This window comes from Oncorhynchus tshawytscha, linkage group LG31 (genome assembly GCF_018296145.1).
Source record: "Oncorhynchus tshawytscha isolate Ot180627B linkage group LG31, Otsh_v2.0, whole genome shotgun sequence".
NCBI classification, from domain to species: domain Eukaryota; kingdom Metazoa; phylum Chordata; class Actinopteri; order Salmoniformes; family Salmonidae; genus Oncorhynchus; species Oncorhynchus tshawytscha.
In genome coordinates this window covers 8,610,515-8,634,793 of record NC_056459.1, presented here as the reverse complement: position 1 = coordinate 8,634,793, position 24,279 = coordinate 8,610,515, and the positions used below count along the sequence as shown (strand labels likewise).

At 42.7% G+C, this 24,279-nt stretch overlaps 4 protein-coding genes across 6 annotated transcripts; 2 read left to right on the top strand and 2 right to left on the bottom strand.

Moving 5' to 3' along the window:
- Positions 1-2,285: 2,285 nt before the first annotated feature.
- On the top strand, positions 2,286-7,195 carry LOC112233317. The gene is made up of 6 exons (XM_024400866.2): positions 2,286-2,438; positions 3,810-3,853; positions 4,426-4,776; positions 4,966-5,235; positions 5,354-5,413; positions 5,538-7,195. The coding sequence occupies exons 1-6, from the start codon at positions 2,410-2,412 to the stop codon at positions 5,618-5,620; spliced, it is 837 nt and encodes a 278-aa protein (XP_024256634.1). The 5' UTR covers positions 2,286-2,409; the 3' UTR covers positions 5,621-7,195.
- Positions 7,196-7,591: 396 nt separating this feature from the next.
- Positions 7,592-16,764, bottom strand: LOC112233315 (vacuolar protein sorting-associated protein 52 homolog). 2 transcript variants are annotated; one of them, XM_024400864.2, is made up of 17 exons: positions 15,820-16,764; positions 15,403-15,478; positions 15,212-15,279; positions 14,825-15,006; positions 14,486-14,636; positions 14,258-14,358; positions 13,988-14,120; positions 13,347-13,538; positions 12,838-12,993; positions 12,523-12,641; positions 10,805-10,928; positions 10,618-10,713; positions 10,389-10,496; positions 10,032-10,097; positions 9,807-9,918; positions 9,340-9,458; positions 7,592-9,080 (listed from the first exon to the last, which is right to left on the bottom strand). In XM_024400864.2, exons 5-17 carry the CDS (start codon positions 14,612-14,614, stop codon positions 8,934-8,936), a joined length of 1,602 nt encoding a protein of 533 aa, XP_024256632.1. In that variant the 5' UTR covers positions 14,615-14,636; positions 14,825-15,006; positions 15,212-15,279; positions 15,403-15,478; positions 15,820-16,764; the 3' UTR covers positions 7,592-8,933. The 2 variants fall into 2 exon arrangements, with proteins under 2 accessions (XP_024256632.1, XP_024256631.1); XM_024400863.2 differs by having other exon boundaries at positions 14,831-15,006.
- Positions 16,765-16,858: 94 nt separating this feature from the next.
- LOC112233316 (40S ribosomal protein S18) lies at positions 16,859-19,319 on the top strand. The gene is made up of 6 exons (XM_024400865.2): positions 16,859-16,961; positions 17,597-17,695; positions 17,805-17,891; positions 18,277-18,378; positions 18,554-18,645; positions 19,202-19,319. Exons 1-6 carry the CDS (start codon positions 16,959-16,961, stop codon positions 19,275-19,277), a joined length of 459 nt encoding a protein of 152 aa, XP_024256633.1. The 5' UTR covers positions 16,859-16,958; the 3' UTR covers positions 19,278-19,319.
- Positions 19,320-20,310: 991 nt separating this feature from the next.
- LOC112229797 (E3 ubiquitin-protein ligase RING2-A) lies at positions 20,311-23,780 on the bottom strand. 2 transcript variants are annotated; one of them, XM_042310087.1, is made up of 7 exons: positions 23,497-23,780; positions 22,838-22,937; positions 22,365-22,525; positions 21,995-22,210; positions 21,474-21,806; positions 21,151-21,370; positions 20,311-20,976 (listed from the first exon to the last, which is right to left on the bottom strand). In XM_042310087.1, the coding sequence occupies exons 2-7, from the start codon at positions 22,913-22,915 to the stop codon at positions 20,848-20,850; spliced, it is 1,137 nt and encodes a 378-aa protein (XP_042166021.1). In that variant the 5' UTR covers positions 22,916-22,937; positions 23,497-23,780; the 3' UTR covers positions 20,311-20,847. The 2 variants fall into 2 exon arrangements, with proteins under 2 accessions (XP_042166021.1, XP_024251617.1); XM_024395849.2 differs by having other exon boundaries at positions 21,474-21,797; positions 23,497-23,777.
- Between the last annotated feature and the right edge of the window lie 499 nt (positions 23,781-24,279).

The window sequence follows — 24,279 nt, the reverse complement described above, 5'->3', positions numbered from 1 at the left end:
AAAAGCAGACCAAGCATTGTCTGATATGTTAACCAATATTAGGAGTTGCACCCCAGTTTTAGGAAGTGTATATTCTATTAGTCAGTTTGTCGTTCTGTGCGAGAAAGCAATAGCCTATCTTCAAAATAGACTCTGGGACAGTTGTGGGACGATAGATCCTGAATTCATACAACCAGTAGGCCTATGCTACAGCCCCAAAAATATCTAAAGCAATAAGGCTCATGCAACAGATCAGAATGCTTAGCTTAAAATGTTGATAAACTATTATTTCTTCGCACTATAACACAGCAATGCGGACAAGGCAGTAGGCTACTGTTTTGAATATTCGTTCCATAATGCGATTAGCGGGTTAACACCATTATGCAAGCCAGCAAAGCCACTACACTACACAACACAACCCTAAACAATACATTAACTGCACTATAACAGTGACAAACAGTTCCCACAAACTGTTAGGGCCTACATAAAGCTGTCCCAACAGCAGTACCAACACCTTACCACTGCTACACCTGGCTATCAACGGAGCCTTCTCTGGCAGCGAAACAATTCATTCAGACTTTTTTTTAAACATAGCTATTATGGCTGACTTGTTTAAACAAATGTGGTTTCTACTGACAATTGAGATGTACAATCTATGGCATACGGGAACGACGAGCGGAGAAGAGGCAATCCGTAATATCGATTAAGACGTTAATGAGTGAGCTAGGACGGACGTTGTCAATATAACTATTTGTTCAGCACTTTTGAAATGTACAATGACAGAATTCAGAACATGGGCTGTACTTACAGTATGCTCCCTGTCCACCAAATCCTAACCATAGGATAAATAATGGGGGAAAATAAGCAGACTGTCACGCCCTGACCGTAGAGAGACGTTTTATTTCTCTATTTGGTTAGGTCAGGGTGTGATGTGGGGTGGGCATTCTATGTTTTGTTTTCTATGTTTCTTTATTTCTATGTTTTGGCCGGGTATGGTTCTCAATCAGGGACAGCTGTCTATCGTTGTCTCTGATTGGGAATCATACTTAGGTAGCCCTTTCTCCATCCTTACAGTGTGGGTAGTTAACTTTGTTTGTGGCACTAAAGCCCTGTAAGCTTCACGGTTGTTTGTTTGTTGGCATCATAAAAAATAAAAAATAAAGGAATATGTATGCTCACCACGCTGTGCTTTGGTCCACTTATTCCTTCCAGGAAGACGGCCGGGACACAGACAATGAAAGCTCTTACAATATTCGATTATTACATTTCTCTAAAACAGGCTATAGGCTACATGTGCCAAGTAAGAACAGTAGGTGAAATTAAGAGGGGAAAGGGGACCAAATTATTAGCATGAGGCACATGGGCTACTAACAGCTTACTACACAACATACACTTAGTATTACTTTTTTAGCTGTAGTATATATATATTTCCCTGGCATATTACATCATTTACGCAGAGGCATACAAGACATTTTTTGACTCACCTTGTTGTGCTGTGCTTACTTCCTTTCAAACCACTCATTGTTGAATTTATGATTTCCAACTTGTGAAATGTTTATGTCCAATAGCCGATGAGCACCGATACGTTTTATCTATAATTTCTCTTCATTATTTCTCTTCATATGACAAAGATTGAAAAGGATTTGCCAGTCGATTGTCGACTTGATTCATGATAATGACTGCTAAGATTTTGAAAGGATGATGTTGACATGATCAGTCCAATCAAAGCTACTGTACGTATAATGTGATTTGACATAATATTTTCTTTGGTCAATAACCTTGAGCCTCTTTAGATGGGGACTTCTAATGTAACTCCATGGCAACACCCAAAGGGCTAGAATTTTCGAGGTCTCCCCTTAGACTTCGCGGTGATTTAGTGTCCCCATGAGTGACAGAACACTGAGCCAATCACGGCGAAACACTCTATATTTTCTGCTGGCTTTCCCCACCACCACAGAAAGCGCTGAGCTATGCTGAAACACCTGCATTTTGGAGCTGCCTTACCCAGGAAAACAAAAAAGAGACCATGTTTGTATGCGGCTTTAATAAACTCAATGATATATATTTTGGGGCTAAAAATGTGGGACTCAAAACAGGTGCACCTGCCCTGAATGACTGCAGTACTTATGGACCTGAGAGAGACCACCACATTTGTTGTGCAAAAGCTGAGCTGCGATTTTGAGACAATGTAGTTTGCAGTGTGTGGCTGGTTGTTTGCTGCGAAGTTCCCCGTCCTTAAAATGAAATGAATCTCTAATTAGTAGGCAGGACTCCCCCTCCAGGTTTCGTTTCTGGTAACTCAGCTGACGCTCCAGAGGCTTGTACTACTTTTTGCTTGCTGTCACTGCTACATCACAGCTTTCTGGGACTCAGCCTACTGGCAGTTTGTTGCAAGTTCGAGGAGTCAACCTACTCGCATTTTCACTTACAATGAAAATGTATGGCATAGACAGGGACCGGTAAGCGACACACATGTATTTATTTTAATTAGCAAATGATTTAAACAGTTCTTAGAGTCAAATAGAGATTTTTTTTTGTATCTGCCCAGATAAAATGCTTGTTTCCTATTGTATTCACTGTGCATCACTAGGCTAAGCGCTCACATCGGGCAACTAATTTAAACGAGTAGATAGATGTACGCATTTCTTGGTGGATGACATCATGTATGGACAAGTTTGTTTACTAAATTAGATGCATGGCGTGCATTAGGAACGCAATATTCTTAAATTTCGTTTTCAGAGAAGGGCACACAGCCAGCCGCGTTAAAGAAACTCAATAGAAACCTAACTGGTTTGGAGAAACGAAACTGATCTATTGCCGTTGACAACATCTTTATATTTAGAAACCTAACTGGTTTGGAGAAACGAAACTGATTTATTGCCGTTGACAAAATCTTTATATTTTAAAGCAATAATATCAATTAGTGTCAGATATGCTAGTGATGTTGTTTCAAACTTTTAAATTATTTGAGATAATTTTGCTGTATATGAAAGTAAAACAAATTGTATTATTTCTCTCTAATTATGACTGGTTTGACAACAGTTTTTACATTTTATTTTTTATTTCACCTTTATTTAACCAGATTAGCTAGTTGAGAACAAGTTCTCATTTACAACTGCGACCTGGCCAAGATAAAGCAAAGCAGTGCGACACAAACAACACAGAGTTACTCATGGAATAAACAAGAGTACAGTCAATAACATAATGGAAAAAAAATAAGTCTATATACAGTGTGTGCAAATGGCGTGAGGAGGTAAGGCAATAAATAGGCCATAGTAGCAGAGTAATTACAATTTAGCAAATTAACACTGGAGTGATAGATGAGCAGATGATGATGTGCAAGTAGAAATACTGGTGTGCAAAAGAGCAGAAAAGTAAATAAAACAATATTGGGATGAGGTAGGTAGGTTGGGTGGGCTATTTACAGGTGGGCTATGTACAGCTGCAGCGATCGGTTAGCTGCTCAGATAGCGGATGTTTAAAGTTGGTGAGGGAAACAAAAATCTGAGATTTTTCAATTCGTTCCAGTCATTGGCAGCAGAACAGGAAGGAAAGGCAGCCAAAGGAGGTGTTGGCTTTGGGGATGACCAGTGAGATATACCTGCTGGAGTACGTGCTACGGGTGGGTGTTGTTATCGTGACCAGTGAGCTGAGATAAGGCGGAGCTTTACCTAGCAAAGACTTATAGATGACCTGGAGCCAGTGGGTCTAACGACTATGTAGCGACGGCCATAATGCTTTGTATCAATAGCATATATATATATATATATATATATACACACACATATGCTTTCCTCTTATCCTGCTTCTTCTTCCTTTTCTTTTTTTAGACATTTCATACATCTTCATTGTCTGTGGATTGTCGGCTATGTTGGTGAGTATAAATGAACTCTATCCACAATTAAACTGGATGGTTCAAGCCCTGAATACTGATTGGCTGAAAGCCGTGGTACTTCAGAACATATACCATGGGTATGACAACATGTAATTTTACTGCTCTAATTACATTGGTAACCAGTTTATAATAGCAATAAGGCACCTCGGGGTTGGTGGTATATTGCCAATGTACCATTTTATTATTTAATTTTTTTAACCTTCATTTAACTAGGCAAGTCAGTTAAGAACAAATTCTTATTTTCAATGACGGCCTAGGAACAGTGGCCCTGAACTGCCTGTTCAGGGTCAGAATGACAGATTTGTACCTTGTCAGCTTGGGGATTTGAACTTGCAACCTTTCAGTTACTAGTCCAACGCTCTAACCACTAGGCTACCCTGCTGCCCCAATGGTGAAGGGCTGTATCCAGACACTCCGCGTTGCGTCATGCATAAGAACAGCCCTTAGCCGTAGTATATTGGCCATATACCACACCCTGTGTTCATGTTCTAATTGCTTAATCATGGATTTGTAGTTTTTTTTGCCAATCATTGGTTCCAACTCTCCTACAGCCTCCTCCCCCCTGCATTCCATTCCTGTCTCCATCTCTTGCAATGTGGGAAGCCAAGCCATCCTTCCCTGCAAGTGGAAGTCCCAGCTAGACAAAATCCCAGTTTGCCATGTCCAGTGGCAGACACCTGATGAGACAGTGTTTGAACAGATGGGGGCGCAACGGTGGCAGGCAACCGAGTTTGAGGGGCGGGTGGAGGTACCTGAGGAAAAGCTGTGGCAGGGAGACTGCTCTCTGATCTTGCATGACGTGCAGTTTGGGGATGTGGGGCTTTACGAGAGCTTCATGGTGGTTGACAGGGCACGTAATAAGAGACGGGTGTTCATCCAGAGTGTCCAGCTCTCAGTCCATGGTAAGGGTAGAACTACCTTTACTACAAGGCGGTGGCTATAAGGCCAGGTGAAAGTGATCAGAAGTTAACTTTATGGCTCTGCACCTCATTTAGACCACCTGAAAAGTGCAGAAGTGACCTTTTTAGATTGGTCCAGCATTCCACTTTCCTCACGATCTCTTACCTCATTTCTTCTGTAATTCTCTCCAGACCACACGTCCGAGGAGTCCTTGAGGGTGGGTGAAACCCTGGACCTGAAGCTCCACACTCCCCAGGCCAAGAAAGTGGTCTTCCAGGGGAGGAACAGCACAGAGATGACGGTCCTGTGGATGAGGGGTGAAGAGGAGGTCAACAGTGGTCGTCTTAAGGAGGTCAAAGGGTTTGTGGTCCTCAAAGGGTTGAAGATAGACGACTGTGGGACATATACCGTGTTGGATTCCCACGGGCTGCCGGTTAGCACGGTTCATCTTACAGTGGAAGGTAACATACCTGAGCCATGGTGGCAACAGATCGCCCTCTCTGGGTATACTTATGAAGAACTTGGTTAATAATATAAGTAATGTTTGGGATTTCTAACTACTACATTTTTCTCCCTTAGCATATCAGGTTGATGAAACTCAAAAATTCCATGAGATCCAGGGCAAACAAGCACTTATCGGTAAGACACAGGTTAGAATGCAGTTCATTCAAGATACTTATTGTGCAAGGAAAGAATACCAAATTGATGATACTGCAGAGTGATGGACAGGTCTGAACAAGTTATTTCAATCTTCTCTCTCCAGGTAAATCAACATATAACAGGTCCTCCTCTCTGCTTATGTTATTTGTCCTGCTGTTCAGTCCCCTGATTCAACATCTCCTCTAACAACGATCTGTCATGTAAGCAAGGTTTAAACCTATTTTGCTGGTTTCCCAGACTGTCTGAAATATGTTTTACACCCAAAGCCAAATCACAAATCAGAGTGCTATGGTGCTTTCCCATGTGAAAACAGTGAAATTGGAAAATTCAAGAAAAGAGAAATAAATAAAAATGCAACAAATATGTTGGTTGTTGTCTGGCCAATGTTCCCAGGGAATCTAATATCTAATACAATTATAAAAAATAAAGATTGAGCCAGTTTCCAGGATCAGATTAACCCTATTCCCAATGGACTAAATAGTGAGCTCAATAGAGAATATCCATTGAAACTGCTTTCTAGGCCAGGACTAGAATGAATCTGTGTCAAGAAAATAAAATCCCATTATTCAGTATGAAGCCACTTTCTCTGTTACTGTCAGTAGTGTAGTGTAGGTCTATAGCTTACTGGCCATATATTATACAGAGTTTAGGTCATTCCAATTCTGTAACAAATTAGACTGTCCTGTCAATTGTCAGTCTCTATATTTAAATACTCATTTTATTTCTGGAAGTTAAGTAGACTTAGTTTTGTTTGTTCAATTTACATCATCAATTGCAGACCTGCCAACCCTGTCCAGCTTTTTAGAGTACCAGACGCGAACGGCAAATTGGAGATTCAAGGGTTTTCTTTCCCCCTCCACGCTCGTGCGCGCACCGTTTGTGTGTCTGATCGCAATAATAGAATTGTACCAAATCAAGTCTTTATTAGGCTGGAATAGTTTCTTGACAGCATTCCATTTACACATATGGTAAAAGTCGGAATATCTCGGAATATCTGTACGGAGGGAGTTTTTTGTGACGTGGATCATAATTACAGTTGTCTTTCAGATTGCGTGATCCTCGTAATGTTACGTGGAAAATAGAACAAATGGGACGCAGAATGAAATGTATATCACACTCGCACAAATGTGGCCGGTTGCTTTTCGTATTTGCATTTCATTTCTTTCACTAGTAAATGCAAGTGAACTGCTGGCACTTTAGAGCCCACTGAATGTCTATCTTATGTTCGCTAACATTAGTTTGAAACAATGAGTGATTCCACAACACACGGAGTCGAAAAGGGATTTGTCCATGTGTTCACGTACAGCTGACAGTCGGCAAAATCAGCATCACAACAAACAGGAGTGGCAGACACGGGATATCTACCTCGAATAATGATGTATTAATCTCCATGCCCGTTGACACAAACGCCGTACATGTCTGTGTTGCAGCTCGACAATCGGGATGTTAGATTTACTCAGTGGATGTATGTAAAAAATAAACCAGGCCCTATCATTTCTGCCTACTTTTATCTCTGATCTCGTCCCCGCGTACATGGACAGAAAATTGCGTAGTTGGTACGCAAAATGCGGGCATGTTTGCAAATCTGTTATTGATATGAAAACCTGAGCTCATGTTTAGTTTGGAAGTTCAGAGATTTTGATTATTACGCACTACTCATAATAGTAATATATTATCAAATTGAATGAAAATGTGATTGTTGTTCAATTTTATTACAGCAATGTAGTCTTTATTGTATATTAAATAAACCACTGAATGATTTACAGCCTTGTGATTATATTAAACGTAGATTATAACATATTGGAATGACTTCATTTACAGTGCCACTATAGTGTATGTATGTGTGTATATTACTGAACAAAAATATAAATGCAACAATTTCAAAGATATTACTGAGTTACAGTTTATAAGGAAATCAGTCAATTTAAATACATTCATTAGGCCCTCATCTATGGATTTCACATGATTGGGAATACATACATGCATCTGTTGGTCAAAGATACCTTTTTTTTAAATGGTAGGGGCACAGATTAGAAAACCAGTCAGTATCTGGTGTGACCACCATTTGCCTCATGCTGCGCTTATCTCCTTCGCATAGTTAATCAGGCTGTTGATTGTGGCCTGTTGAATGTTGTCCCACTCCTCTTCAATGGCTGTGCGAAGTTGCTGGATATTGGCGGTAACTGGAACAAGCTGTCGTATACATCAATCCAGAGCATCCAAAACATGCTCAATGGGTGACATGTCTGGTGAGAATGCTGAGGTCCACTGGCATGACAGTGGACCTCAGGATCTCATCACGGTATCTCTGTGCATTCAAATTGCCATCGATAAAATGCAATTGTGTTTGTTGTCCATAGCTAATGCCTGCCCATACTATAACCCCACAGCCACCATGGGGCACTCTGTTCACAAAGCTGACAACAGCAAACTGCTCACCCACACAACGCCATACAAGCGGTCTGCAGTTGAGGCTCGTTGGACGTTCTGCCAAATTCTCGAAAACAACTTTGGAGGCGGCTTATGGTAGAGAAATTAACATTAAATTCTCTGGCAACAGCTCTGGTGGATATTCCTACAGTCAGTATGCCCATTGCACGCTCCTGCAAAACTTGAGACATCTGTGGCATTGTGTTGTGACAACTGCACATTTTAGTGCAGCCTTTGATTGTCCCATCACAAGGTGCACACACCTGTGTAAGGATCATGCTGTTTATTCAGCTTCTTGGCAAAGGAGAAATACTCACTAACAGGGATACAAGTAAATTTGAGCACAACATTTGAGAAAAAAGCGTTTTGTGCGTATGGTAAATTAATAGATTTTTTTTATTTCAGCTCATGAAACTTGGGACCAACACTTTACATGTAGCGTTTATATTTTTGTTCAGTGTACATGTATGAGAACACAGAACAAGGGCCTGGGAGATACCACTCTTTTCCTTTTCACACTGAACTTCAATGATACCTCTACCTCTTGCTCCTCCCTCTCACAATCATAAGACTGTGGGTGAGACTGTGAATCCAAAGACTGGATTCTACCTGGGAAAGTAATTGATCAGTTATGTGCTAGGGAGAAATGAATACCAGCACCAACTTGAGGGACTGAGTTGTGCAGCCCTGTCTGGAAAAGACCATCTACTATATTTCTTCTTACAGCCTTTGATTTCTGTGATCTCTCCTGTCAATCCATATAACCACTGAACCTTCCCATATCCCATTTCTGTCTCTTCATCCCCCTATCCCCTCCCTGAAAGCAAAGAACCCAGCACCCATGAAAAAAAAGTAGCACTTTCACACAAGGCCTTACCTATTGACATTGATACAATGTCAAATCACAAACAACAGGATCCCACGTGCAATACACTGTCCTTAATCAGTGGAGCGATGTCACAAGCAAAGGGATATACTCTTCTACTTGTTTCCAATCAGGCCATGTCTGATTTTGAGCATCTTCATTTAATCCATCACATCCCCAGTCTCTACCCTTGGAAGTGTCCAGTTAGAAGTTGGGCTTGTGTTTCTTGACCTCGACCATGAGGTGGTGCAGGTTGATGAGCTCCGAGCGCACGGCCAGGCTGCGGAAGGTGGGCTGGGACAGCACCTTGTGGAAGCCATGGTAGTACTGGATGAGCTGGGTGAGTGCCCCCTGGAGGATAGGAGGACAGGAGTAGAAAATCTCAAGTTGAATGAAAAGCTTCAGAAGGAAAAATGAACTCGTAACAGCCCATGGCTCATAGTTGATACATCTTAAAATGAAAAATATTTATGTCAATTTAAGGGACCCCTTTTGGCTCAAGAGCACCCCTTGAGGCAAAACTTCTGCATACTCTAACTACATACTGTACATTAATATTCATTGTTTAGATGAAATGCATCTGTTAGAAAAGCATAGAGGAAGGCAGTACCTGAATGATACCAGTGCCGTTCTTGAAGTTGGTGAAGGATCTCATGACATCCTGACTCAGAGCTTCCACAGACTGTTTCCATGTGCTGGAAAACCCCCTGATTAGCTGGGTGATTTGGGCTGAGAGAAGAAAGAAAAAGAGGGTTTGAGAAAGGGGGGAGGGGAAGGGGGCGAAGAAGAGAACAATATGAGTTTAGGGATGGGAGGTAGGTGAGAGCGGATGCAAGAAGAGATGGGAAGAAGGGTTTGAAAATGTGTGGGAGAAATGCAAGACCGTTAGGGTAAAAAGTCAAACAACGAGAGATGTCACAGGAGAGTAGAAACAAACGGTCCAAACAGTAGCTGTAAATAAAGAACAAGTCAGGACAGGAAGAAAGTAGGAGAAAGAAGGTTACAGTGAAAAAGACAAGGGCACATTCTGAAAACAATTAAATGATCAAAAGGTCTGAATATTTTCTCCCTACTCACCTTCATCATTCTTCAGTCTATCCAGCTGGCCTTTCTCTATCAACGCCTCGCTCGCCTTCACAAACGCTATCATGCCACCAAAGGGGGAGGACAGAATCTCCTCAATAAACTCCTGATGAAAGGAAAAAGAAAGACAGGAATGTTTCATTTGAGTAAACCCTGATTATCTGTGAATCTGGCACACATGACAAAACTACATTTCCCAGAATCCCTGTGCATTTTTACCTGGCTCCTGGCCTGGAGGAGCTGCTGGAAGCCCTCAACCTCTTTACTGTCATCGGCTGCCCTCTCCTATGACATAGAGAGGAAAACAGCATGACATCTTCTAATTCTGTATATACAGAAGACTTAGCCTAGCGGTTAACAGCGTTGGGCCAGTAACCAAAAGGTACCTGGTTCGAATCCCAGAGCCGACTAGGTGAAACATCTCTTGACAGCACTTAACCATAATTGCTCCTGTAAGTCGCTTTGGATAAGAGCGTCTACTAAATGACTTAAATGTAAATAACTGAACAAAGGGGTCATTTCAGGTGGGTAATAAGTTAATCGTTCATGTTTATGTTTTACACTGGTTATTCTCACCATGAGGACATTGAGCATCATGTCGTAGTTGTTGATGAGGAAGATGAGCTGGTCCCTGCGTGAAGGGAACTCTGCAGCCATCTTCAGGACAAAGTTCTCCACTTCAACCTGAAAATACCAGTGGTAGCTATATCAATCACACAAACCACTATTTCAAATGTTCATGCTAATTGTAGGATCCCCACTATTTATACTATTTTACTGTTTTTATTGTTGTTTAGTTGTGTACCTGCAGTTGGCCAAGGAGGGTGTGGGTTCGCTCGCTGGTGAATGTCTGGTTAATGCTAACGATGGCAGAAGAGAACTCTTCGTATCTACGTGTGATCTGAAACATGAACACAACTGGTGTCAACAACTGTCTGGTATTATTGGACACTGATACATGAAATACGTCAAAAACGTGTCTGTGTTCATACATAGTGTGGTCTGGTGTCCAACACGCCCAGTTTCTGGGGGTCCGTGTTGCGGATGCTCTGAATGTTCATCTCCAGGATGAGCTCAAACCTGGGCCACAGCAGCTCCAGCACCGCCTCCCAGTACCTGGCACCCCATGGAGAAACAAATACATAATAGACCTATGAAAATGTGCATCAAGGGTCGATTCTGAGTTAAGATGTGTTTTCTTTTAACTTCTCTAGGGTATGTGGGACTCTACCGTCCCACCTGGCCAACATCCGGTGAAAAAACAGAAATACTCATAATAAAAATTCATAAAACATACAAGTGTTATACATCGGCTTAAAGATAACCTTCTTGTTAATCCAACCGTTGTGTCAGATTTCAAAAAGGCTTTACGGTGAAAGCATACTATGCGTTTAATCTGAGGACAGCGTCCAGCACACAAAACATTAAACAGTTACCAGCCAAGTAGAGGAGTAACAAAAGTCACAAATAGCGATAAAAGTAATCACTTACCTTTGATCATCTTCATATGGTTGCACTCACAAGACTCCCAGTTACACAATACATTTTCATTTTGTTCAATAAAGTCCCTCTTTATATCCAAAAACCTCCGTTTTGTTGGCACGTTTTGTTCAGTAATCCATTGGCTCAAAGGCAGTCACAACAGGCAGACGAAAAATCCAAAAAGTATCAGTAAAGTTCTTAGAAACATGTTTTTAGTCATAATAATCTATTATATTTCAACCGGACAATAGCTTCGTCAATATAAAAGAAAAACAAGAAAGGCGCTTTCTCGGTCGCGCACAGAAACAGCTCTGGGACTTACCAGGGTCCACTCACTCAGTGGTCTTACTCCCTCATTTTTGGAATACAAGCCTGAAACCATTTCTAAAGACTGTTGACATCTAGTGGAAGCCATAGAAAGTGCAATCTGAGTCCTAAGTCATTGGATACTGTATAGGCAGTCAATGGATAAATACAAACATTTTAAAAATCCCACTTCCTGGATGGATTTTTCTCAGGTTTTCACCTGCCATATCAGTTCTATTATACTCAGACATTATTTTAACAGTTGTGGGAACTTTAGAGTGTTTTCTATCCAAATCTACCAATCATATGCATATCCTAGCTTCTGGGCCTGAGTAACAGGCAGTTTACTTTGGGCACGCTTTTCATCCGGAGGTGAAGATAGTGCCCCCTACCCTAGTGAGGTTGTTTTCTTTTAACAAATCTGTACCAAATACATTGACATGAATATTTGATTTTCATATCAGGAATTACCTCTCATCAACAACATGTTTTCACCCACAGGGCTGCCGCTGACTGGATGTTTTTTGTTTGTCGCACCATTCTCGGTAAACCCTAGATAGACACTGTTGTGCGTGAGAAGCCCAGGAGGGCGGCCGTTTCTGAGATACTGGAACCAGTGCGCCTGGCACCGACAATCACACCCCGCTCAAAGTCGCTTAGGTCACTCGTTTTGCCCATTCTAACACTCAATCAAACAGTAACTGAATGCCTCAATGCCTGTCTGCCTGCATTATATAGCAAGCCACGTGACTCACTGTCTGTAGGAGCGATCCATTTTCGTGAATTGGGTGGTGTACTTAATAAACTTGCCGGTGAGTGTATAGCATACTGCAGGAAATAGGATATGTCATATATAGCATTATGCTCAGAGTTAAAAATGTATGGAGTGTCATGGAGTATTTGCACAGAGATTGTTACTGACTTGTCCAGGGCTGGGATGGCCCTCTTGGTTGTGATGGCTCTGAAACGCAGGATGATGTGGATACACAGAAACACAGCGATGCTGTCGTAGCAATCCGATACATAGGTGGACATGCTCTTCTGCAGGGGAAAGGAGGGAGGGATGATGGAAGGAAAGGAGGGAGGGAGAGAGAGGTGGGTATAGGCATGATAGAGAAAGAGTCATATCATAATTAGAGACCATCATTTTCCAAAAAGAAAGACTCCACTGTTACCTGCTGGGTTATGCCTTTACCATTTTTTTTTTTACAGCAATGTATGAGAAGTATTATCGTACCAGGAACAAGCTGAGTGTCTTTCCCATGACGCTGTTGAAGAGGTCCAGCGCAGAGTTTCCAGCCACCATGAAGAAGTCAGACAGGAAGAGGAACTCTCGACAGCCATTGTCCAAGAGGGCGTAGTGCTGACTGCGGAACAGCGTCTCATAGGGATACTGAGAGAGGAGGAAGAAGGTTGGTTGGGTGACTTGATAATCTACATGAATGTTAATATTATAACTGCCTCTGTACATTCCTCTGAGATGAGTGTGGTGACAAGGAGGTAGTGAGAGAAGCACTGGTGTATTGGAGCAGTACAGCTTAACGATATCTACACGTTTACAGTTGGCTTGGTGTCTTGCCTCACAACCGTACACTCTGCATGTTCAAATAGATTTCAAAGTAGTACCTAACATCTTATAATAAGGTAGGGTAATTTAATTCAAAATGTCTGTTAGTCTTGTGCGGTAGTATATGGTATAGCTTGGGTGGTCTGATTTAGGTTGTACAACACTGCCAGTGGCCTCACCCTGCAGTCCCCTCTCTGGGCAGTGTGGGGGATAAGGATGGGCCCCTCCAGCTCGGCAGGGCTCAGCACGGCCCCCCGCTGGCCCAGGGTGAAGATGGTGTTCCTGCTCTTCAGGGAGGGCTTGGAGAAGAAACCTTTCTTGGCCGTGTCTTCCACTCCCATCAGGTCATCTTTGTCTGCCACCTCCTCATACTTGTCAACAGAAAGAGACAAAGAAAGATATTACGAGAACAGTATTAAATATTATCTGCTAATTCACTGATTTGATCATCAAACACCGTTGAAATTGTTGTACCATCAAACACAACATAGTCCCCCCTACTGTACATTATAGTGACATTTTGAAACAGGACTCTTTTCCAGAACAATTTAAAGTAACAACCTGAATTAAGTTATATTGAGCCTATAAACCAAGAAACGTCTTTTTTTACTCCTTTTCTCCTTCAGACTTTGACATTGCTCATTCTGATATTTCTTATTATCTTTATTTTATTTTGGGGGATTTGTGTGTATTGTTAGGAATTGCTGCACTGTTGGAGTTAGAAACATAATCATTTTGCTGCACCTGCAATAACATCTGCAAAATAGGTAGGCACGACCAATAACATTTGTTTTGATTTAGCACCTTGTCATTCACTCACCTGTACTTTGAGCAGCCTGCCGCTGTAGGACTTGAAGTAGCTGTAATAGATCTTACTCATGGTGTCCACGTACACATCCCTGATCTCCTTAGCTACTGTCCTTTCATTTGCCAAGAGGAACTGATAGAAAAACCTAAAGTACGAAGAAAAAAAGTTTGATTTTTGTAGATACATGATTGTGGTGGTGCTTTTTTAGTCTGTTTTACAGTATCCAAACATGTGGATGGTTTTGAAACAAGGAATCAGCCCGTTATATGCCTATATTATTACCTGTACTTAAAGAGAGTGTTCTGGGGGATTTGATAGTTGGTCATGGGCTTTCTGAAGGAATCAATCTTCTGCAGGATAAATTCTCTGATCTTTGTGACAGCCTGTGGAACAAAATAAGACCATTTTATACACAATACCTTTGCTCAATTACCTTCCACACGATTATTCCTCACGTATTTCTCCTTCTCCTATCCCATTCTCTCTCTCTCTTCCTCCGTGTATCTTCACCTTGATTTTGAGGTGGTCCACGATGTCCTGGATGTCAGAGCAGGACAAAGTCTCCCTGAAGCTGAGCTCTTTGGCAAAATTGATCTTGTTGTTGAGCTCATGGAGCTGCTCAAGGAACTCCTGCTCCATAACCGGGTTATCCACGATTACCCTGCAGGCGGACAGAATGTCGGGAACAATTATTAGAATACATGCTTCCCCATAGGACCACTTACAACATCATAGAGACTCTGTCAAGTAAATTTCTCATAACAGAAATCAATATGACATGTGCTCCCTAACCTCTTTCTATCCATATCTATCAGATTACAAATCTGCATACAACACAAACACACACACCCTTACTGGATCATAGCTCAGGGCACCACCAGCTCATCCACCAGTTGGCTGAGGTGGCTGTGTACGGCCTGCCTGTTCTTCAGCCGCACGCTCATGCTGACCGACTGCTGCTGCAGAGTCTGGATCTCACTGCTGATGGACGAGAGGTCACTCTGGAAGCCACTCAGCATGCCCTCCATTCGCTGAAGAAAGAGAGAGGGGAGGATAGAGTGAGGGGGGGCGAGAGAGAGGGGAGGAAAGAGATTTATCATTGGCTTCATTGTATATTTTTACATAGAAAATTGTAAAAGCATTCTTTCAGACCCTACACATGCAAAAATGAGGATCCATTTAGAATGGACTTATGAAGCCACTTGATTCTTTTGATTGAGGGCATCATCCACTCACCTCCAGTATGGAGTCACAGGCTGTGATCTGGTTGTGCAGAGAGGCAATGTTCTGGCTTTCCTTGATATCTGACACAAGCTTGGTCAAGGATTACCTATCAGGTTGAACTATTGAAGCTATCAGGAATTACCATAAATAATGCACTAATTCTTTCACACAACCATTCAAAACATTAATACATGAATGGATACAGTCTTTGATGGAAGCTTGTTCAATTCGTTGGAGTTCACCTTCCACCTGTTTAGAGTAATGCCTGAGGTCAACACCCTGAAAGAAAGCAGGAATGTAGCCTTATATACAATATATAAAATGAAAACTAACAGGAAATAAAATTGAAACTGTAAATGTGTTGATGTTTAGGGACATGCATAGTGCAGCCATGGTATCATGGTCTTGCCGTTTTCAGTGCCTCCTTCACCAAGTCATCTTCCAGATTAGCTTGTATGTGAACTGGGGGGGGTAGCTAGTTTAATCCCCATAAAGGTTGGTTCTTACATTTATCCAAAACACTGAACTAATTAGCTAAATTACTATTTGGTTATGAACCAATTTGACCTTATGATAGGACCAATACTTCATTCAAAAGACAATATTGCTGAAGGACTTACCATCCACTTCATCCAAGATGAACTTGTCTGTGGTCAAGTCCAAGTCCCCCAGGGTGAGAGGGGCCATGGCATCTGTGTCAGGCTGCATCTGTTGCAGAATGACAGTAAGTCAACATGGCTTTGGTGTACTATGTAAAAGAAGATATAACAATTCAATTAGTTAGCTAACTGACTCCATTCATGGGAGTAAAGAATTAAATAGGCCTTTTCCATTGCAGGTTTTAGACAGGTGCTTTTTATGTTCCCACCTCTGAGGCTTGGCCCCAAAAAAGTATCGGGCTCTGACCTACTCTGATTTGGGGCCAGAGGGGACTTCTGAGGTGTGAGTCACCTTAGCAGGGACCATGCTAGTTGTGGTGCAGGAACAACGCAATCGACCAGAGATTTTAACTTGCTAACAAGCAATCAGTGACTCTGGCTAGCTAGCCTTGCATCTGATACAAACAACAATACGGCAAAACGACAACAAATACAAAAGTTAATCTAAATCATCTGAAATATAGCTGATTAGAGATGGATAACGGTAGCTAGATTCCATAGCTAGACAGATCAGATGGCCAGGATGTAGGAAGATCAAGCTAGCTGGCTAACTAACGTTAAATTAAACTGGTGTTGTCGATGTAAAGAACACAGAGAGCAACAGAAGTCAGAACATTCAAGTTATCATAAATATATCTGCCATTCCAGAAACATTATCGAACGTCACCCCATCTTGTAAATATGACATGACATTCGCCGTCGAGTTGCCAGCTATGTTTACATCGAACACAGCTATAGTCACTGCTCCCTCCACCATAGCCTAAAAATATTTTTTTAAATAGACACAAACGTAGTGTGCTATTTCCTAATGTCCCCGGGATACCTGAGTAAAAACGATTAGAAAAGATCATTTTGAAATCTGTTTAAAATAAATGTATGTATATGTCGAACACAATTACTATACAAATATAGACTGTTTAAAATGTAATTTATATTGTATTCATTTGTATATTGTTTAAAAAGCTATTTAATGTCGGTTCATGTTCCTAGACGAACAAGTTATTCCGACGTAATCACTTCCTCAGGGAACTCGCGAAACGAAGGCAAAAGCCATCGCGAGAGTTTCGGAATTTCCTCTTTGAACGGAACCTGCTTCCAAGATGGTAAGTGCCGAATTGGGTTACCAAAATTATTGTCAATATCTGCATTCATCGTCACTGTTAGGGACATTCTGAAAATAGGACGACTATGATACTATTGCTATCATTGTGTTTGAGAACTTTTATCCTTTATTTATCATATTGAAGTTGCATAGATTGACACAAATGTTCAGCTAACTCCCTATGCTGAAATACCTATTTCGCGCCGACACTACGCTGCAGGGAAGTACAGCTTTTGTCAATATAGGCTTTATGTGTTTTCTTAATAGGTTATTGTAAACCTCCGTTTCACATACTTTGGGCTGGTGGTTATTATAAGCTATACTGTTTTTAACCGTCCATGGTAAGCTGGTCTCATAGCTGCTAACGTTGTCTAATGCTACCGAGTTAACGTCAGTCCTCGTCACTACGGTAGCAAGCTGACCAGGTGGCGACTGATATTTGAACTCAAGATTTTGAAACTAGGTGTTAATTCACTGCCTTAGTTGTGGAAATACAAATTGTTAGTACAGGCACACTGTTTGCTGGCTGGCAAGAAAGGCCACTGCCAGGCCTCATGAGGCAACGATGTCGCTAACTTGCTAACGTTACATAGCTAAGTGAATCGCTATTGACCCTGTTTTGTCTTTTCTCTGCAGTCTCTGGTCATTCCTGAGAAGTTCCAGCACATTCTTCGTGTTCTCAACACGAACATTGATGGTAGGAGGAAGATTGCCTTCGCCATCACAGCCATCAAGGTAGCTATGCTTGTTAAGAATGACTTTCTCAGGGCTATGTAGAGATGACTACACAGTTGGCTAAGGGACTAAGACCTACAGTAAAGGTTTATGTATATTTCCTTCACAGGGTGTTGGCAGGCGATATGCCCATGTTGTCCTGAGGAAGGCTGATATCGACCTCAGCAAGAGGGCTGGAGAACTTACTGATGATGAGGTGAGAGGACTGTATGGGGCAGTTGTGGACATATAATTTACCTAAACATGAAAGCTGGATGCATCATAGGCTGTGTTTAGACCGGAAGCCCAACCTTGATTTTTTCCGGTGGTCTTCTGACCAATCACATCAGATATTTTTCAGAGCTGACCTGATTGGTCAAAAGATCGGTTAGCAATCAAAGGTCAGAATTTAACTGCCTGTATAAACTCAGCCAGAGGGGCTGAGGCCAGAATTCAAATAAATCACAGGGTATTGGATTTGAATCCTGGCCTTACACTCCTTTCATGGATCTCCTTGCGTCATTCAATGAGTTATTGTGGTGTGGCCCAGTCATCTGTGAACTCTGCCTGCATTACATCTGAGTGGATGTATTTTTCCCCAGGTTGAGAGGGTGGTGACAATTATGCAGAATCCTCGCCAATACAAAATCCCTGACTGGTTTCTCAACAGACAGAAGGACGTAAAGGATGGCAAGTACAGCCAGGTACGTAACTGCAGCAGACTTGAGACGTCTGACTTCTTTCCAAACTTGGAACTAAACTACTTGAGCTTGTGTTGCCGTCGCAGCAGTTAATACAAATTAAGTCATATTTCTGAAAGCTAAATGTACAATTGTCTCCCAATAATCCAACCTTACAATGGTCTTTGTATGTTTATAGGTCCTTGCTAACGGTCTGGACAACAAGCTGAGAGAGGATCTTGAGAGGCTGAAGAAGATAAGGGCTCACCGTGGACTCAGGCACTTCTGGGGGTAAGTGCTTTTCTGATGTCCAGCTATATTGCATGGCTGTTTTCTGTATTTTAATGACTAAATATTTTATGGGCAAATCCCAATGCTCCGCCAAAGGCCTGTTTCTAGATGCATACTGCTTAGTTCTGGGTTGTTTTGAAGGCACATGAAAACGAGTTTGTTGGCTGAGTTCAATTCCTGTATTTGGACAGTAGTTTCCTAACACTTTGTGCATACTGGACTAAAGCACTTTCACTAGAGAATAGGCTTTGAATATGTTCTATGTAAAAGCTGATCCTAAACTATGCTTAGCTTGATCTCCGTACTGCTGAGGTGTATCAAGAAGACATTTAAGCAACTGATTTTGTAGTCAATTGCAGTAACTCTGTAGCACAAGTTCCTTAAGTGATTGTAAGCATACCAATTCTGATATAATGGTCAGCACATTTGTCAACATCTGCGGTCGGTGTGATCAAATAATTTTGTCCTATGACTACTAAATTCTATTAGGATGGGATATGTCTTACATGTTGATATTCTGGATACATTTAATGACTTTTTTCTGCCCCTATTTCAGTCTGCGTGTGCGTGGCCAGCACACGAAGACCACCGGTCGTCGTGGTCGCACTGTTGGTGTGTCCAAGAAGAAGTAAAGTCTCCCTGCTCCCCATGTGTCAATAAATGCACAGTTCATATTTGATTGTTTGCTCATCTCTTCATACTGAGTTGTTTTGGTGCGGTTGTTGCGTAGTCTACTCAGATCAGGGCCTCAAGTTCAGCAGCACTTTAGGCTTTCTTTGCTCCCATGTAGGTAGTTGTAACTTATTGGCCAGAGATTTCACTCACCTGTGCTGCATTCTTTAGGAAAAGGTTGTGGTAATGTCATGAAAGGAATTTGTGACTCCTTATTTTACCATGTCAGATAAATTGACATGCCTCTAAATGTCCCGCAATGTTGTGCCCAAGTCTGAATGGATCTCTTAAGAGGGGACTGAACAAGCACTGTAAACAGACCAATTCCAGGATTTGAAAGGGTGTGTACAGCGCCAGCTGTGCCACCAGAGACTCTGGGTTCGCGCCCAGGCTCTGTCGTAACCGGCCGGGAGGTCCGTGGGGCGACGCACAATTGGCCTAGCATCCGGGTTAGGGAGGGGACTCCTGTGGCGGGCTGGGCGCATTGCGTGCTAACCAAGGTTGCCAGGTGCATGGTGTTTCCTCAGACACATTGGTGCGGCTGGCTTCCGGGTTGGATGCGCGCTGTGTTAAGAAGCAGTGCGGCTTGGTTGGGTTGTGTCTCGGAGGACGCATGACTTTCAACCTTTGTCTCTCCCGAGCCCGTAAGGGAGTTGTAGCATTGAGACAAGATAGTAGCTACTAAAAACAATTGGATACCTCGAAATTGGGGAGAAACTTTAGTGTACTATACCTGTTCATATACATTGTGGTATGATTTTGAAGAATTGGTCATGAGTCCTAGGAGGAGCTCAAGTTCAGTTACTATTAAAATTACAGGTTGCATGTAGAAAAGCGTGCTACACTGTTCACCCTCAACATGCAACCAAGTTTCATTGACTCAATCCTGTGACGCCACAGTACCAATTTCATACCAATGCAATCATTGTGCTGACTTGATCTTAAGGCTAAAACATCAAGAGTGATTGCAATATATAAACTGAGTAAAAGTGCTAAGTGGGATATTGCTTTAATTGTACAAAGACAACCCATGCCAGAAGAACAAAGTGCATCAATCAGGTAAGTCTTGATAATGTGAAAGTTATTTAACTAGCCCTACGGTCGTAAGTTAAGGATACAGTTTCTACTTGACGCTATATTGCAGTATTCTTGCATAATAATCCATCCTTCATGACCTCTAGTCATCCCAAGTCTCAAGGTTAATCTTACATTTCAGAACCGTGTGAGTTTTCATTGTATCAACCGTTTTGGTGCAATGCCAAGCATCAATACTTAAGGCCGGACTAGTATGTTGTCTGGTGTGTGTGCCAGTCCAAGTCAACCCTTCTATCAACAATGAATCAGATCTGCTTTGTAGGAATTCTAAACTTTACACTCATTTGATTTGAAGCTACGGAAAACAGAATGTTGAGCCCGGCAATTTAAGGAATGTTCCCAATGACCACCTTCGAAGCAGCTGCACACAGCACACAACTCTTAGTCTCTGACACATGGTCAGAGGGAGTGATAAAGGCTGAAGATGGGGTCTCCTCACACCTCTTTGGGCTGTGGGGGCTGAGGCTGTTGGTCCTTGGTGGGGGCATAGTAGAGCTCCAGAGGCTTTCTGACCTTCCAGTACTTCTCATTTACCAGCTCCAGAGTCAGGGAGCCGTTGAGAGTCTGAGGTAGAGGGAACAAAAGAAACGTGAGCCAGGGGTACAAGTCAAAGCAATGGATGCGGATAAACGTATAACAGGAGATAAAAAGGACAGATGAGGGGTGCATTTAAATTTATTCACTGATAATGGCTCCCACCACCCTGAAAAAAGATGACTGATAAGCTTGTGTACTCACAGAGAACTGGCCCCCTGATGTGGGAATGTAGATGGTGTATTGTTTCTCACTGATATTCTTCAGGCTGGCCCCTTCTGCTGCGTCCCCTCCTTTAGCACCCCCCTCTTTCTCTGTCCCTGCATCTGATTGGCTGTCTCTTTGTCTGTCCTCCAGAGCGATACGCAGAGCCAGGTACTTAGACAGGTGGTCCACTGTTGCATTGGCTGTGGTCTTCACATACCTGAGAGGAATGGGTGTCAAAAACCAAAGACTGTTCAAGAATACATTCCGAATTGAAATTTCCATCATTTGAGAAGTGAAACACCTCCCCACAGAACCCTCACCTGGTCTGGCTGTAGTCCTGTGTGTTAACCAGCAGGGGATGTGGGCGGAACACCAACTCAATCTCGGAGCCGGGGCTCTCTTTGTGGCGGCGGACTGGTGGCGCGGGGCTGCCCCCATCCACCTCCGGGACCGACCCGTCCGATTCTCTGGGCCGCTTGGGGTTCCGGGTGTGCCCGGCCTCAGGGGGGGTGTGGCTCGGGGGGAGGAGCACATGGGAGGGAGCGGAATCGTGGGAGAGGTGTGACCGTGTGTCCCCGTTGTCCTCGCCACCACTGAATGTTGTGTTGTCGCTCTCCTGCGCCGGTTTGCGCACTCGCTGGGCTCTAGGGGATCAAGGGTGAGCAGAGTGCGAGAGGCCATTTTACACTTCCAATACTCAAAGGAGGGACTTTCCCTGACTTGTGCAGTGCTGTTCGTTTGTCTACATCCTAGGTCTGACAACTCTCCTGATTCCAAGAATCTTTCCGCTGGGATTTCTGGGAAACCTATACACTCTACTCCCCATCCCCTCTCATCCTACCTGTGAAGTGCCTGCATGCGTAGCCCCTCCTCGATGCTGGAGCTGAGTATCCGATTGTTGTGCTGTTGGTTGAGTCTCTCCAGCACCCGGTCCTGGTGGGCCTCGTACTCGTCCCGGCTGGGGTAGATCTTTGAGATGAGGGCGTCGAAGTTGGAGTCACGGCGCAATGAGCGTCTCGACACCAGCTTCTTTCGGCACGTGGGGCATTCCTTGTTCCTGAGGAGAGGAATGAGAGAGAGTTAAAGATAAGCATTCATTTTATAACCTTTTAATATGGAGGTTCTCTTCAGATTTATACTGGCGCACACTCCAGAGTAGAGAGAATGAAGGGTCATCCTCAAATCGTCACAGCTGTGTGTGTGTCCCTCACCCTGATCGGAGTGCAGTGACGATGCAGTCGGAGCAGAAGCGGTGCAGGCACTCCTTGGTGGTCATGGTGTTCTTCAGCATGTCCAGACAGATGGGGCACATCAGCTCACTGTGGAGGCTCCTGGGGGACACTGCTATCTCTGTGCTGTCCATGATTGCCTCCTACAGGCAGGGAGGGGAATGCGTCAGGCAATACAGGTAACTATGGGTCATCTATGTCCTTCAAGGGTCAGCTTTAAACTGATTGGCCATGGCCTGGTTTCAAGTGCACAAAAAAAGCATCCTTCCTTTCCATGGAAATTTCACAAGTAGGTGAGATCAAAATGATTCCACTGTTCCTCACACCAATGTTTGTTAACTGAGAAACTATAAAAAGGACCAAACTATTTTTGTGAATGCAATACAATGCGGTTACATCACTTCTCACCTAGATGCATTTGTAAGTATTTCTATGTGGAACGTGATTGTCATTACCTGTGGGCTCCTGTGCAGCTCATACAAGCTCAGCTCCCACGTCTTACTGGGGTTTTGGATGTTGACTGGGGTCACCATTTTCTGTTTTAAAAACCCCTATCTATAGAAACGCATGCAAGATGACGAGAAATGTTACACACATTACATTTAGTTTTAGGTAATTAGGCCTACATAGACTGATGTGAGAAGATCTGTGTATAGGTTAGATTGCAGTCGATTGCATTACAACTGAGCAACCCAGTTTGACAGCTGTTAAGACAAGTGAAGAATGATACAAGTCTTTGGGCGCACAGGTAGTAATAGTAATAATTATGCAGTAAAAACACAACAAGGGAAGATGTTTTGGGATAGCTAGCTAGTTGTTCTAAAAACAGTGACATGTCAAAGCAACGCAATTTCAAACATGGGTACATCTCATTACTCTCCTTGACATTTCATGCATATTGACGTCTTCCTTTGTTGTATCGTAAGTAGCGAACTACTTTTCTAAACTTATTTTTTTCACAATGATTTACATCATTTAGCAAACTGTCAGACTCCGGTAGAATCGTAATGTCACACTATTGTCGTGCTATCCGTGTAGCCTGCGTACCAAAAAAAAGGTGACTTGCTGTCGAGCTAGTTAGTGGGACTAGCTACCCTAGCTAGTTGCTACTTACCAAGGAATTTGAAGGACAGCTGGCCGGTGTGGCTAGGCTAGCAGCACAACTAACGTTAGCTAGCTTGCTATGGACTAGATTGTAACGAGAGACTTTCAAGCTCGTACCACTATGACCACCTCTGTGACAGGGTTATTTTCCGTCACGATGTATTTTTGAGGGGGTGATACTATCGCTATATTCCATCCAGAATGACAATCATTAATCAAAGACGCCAGGTTTGGAATCTCTCTGTAGCCATCTTTCTCACTTTTCGCCGGATATGTGGAGAAGCAACTTCGATTTCCCTTGCAAATAGCTGTCTGATAGCTACCTCTGGTGGTTATTTGGGATAATGCACGCACAAATACGGTTCCAAAGACCGTTCTCTTGAATGGCACGGTAGATGTCTTACCTTTTCCATTCTAAGAAACATTTATACACTTTTAAATAAGTCTGTCTTTCAAATGCACTTGGACATCTTGGGGGAGAGCGAGAGAAAGGAAGAGAGATGTCAAGACAGATAGGGCTGACTGATTAGTTAAATGTTTGTCTTTTTGTATCTTAAAAAAAAAAACTTTAACTAGGCAAGTCAGTTAAGAACAAATTCTTATTTACAATGACAGCCTACAATGACTGCATTGTTCAGGGGCAGAACAACAGATTTTTACCTTGTCAGATCGGGATTCAATCCAGCAACCTTTCAGTTACTGGCCCAACACGCTAACCACTAGGCTACCTGCCGCCCCAGGTTGACTGATTGACAGTTATAACACTCATGTAAACTGAATATACATTGTCACA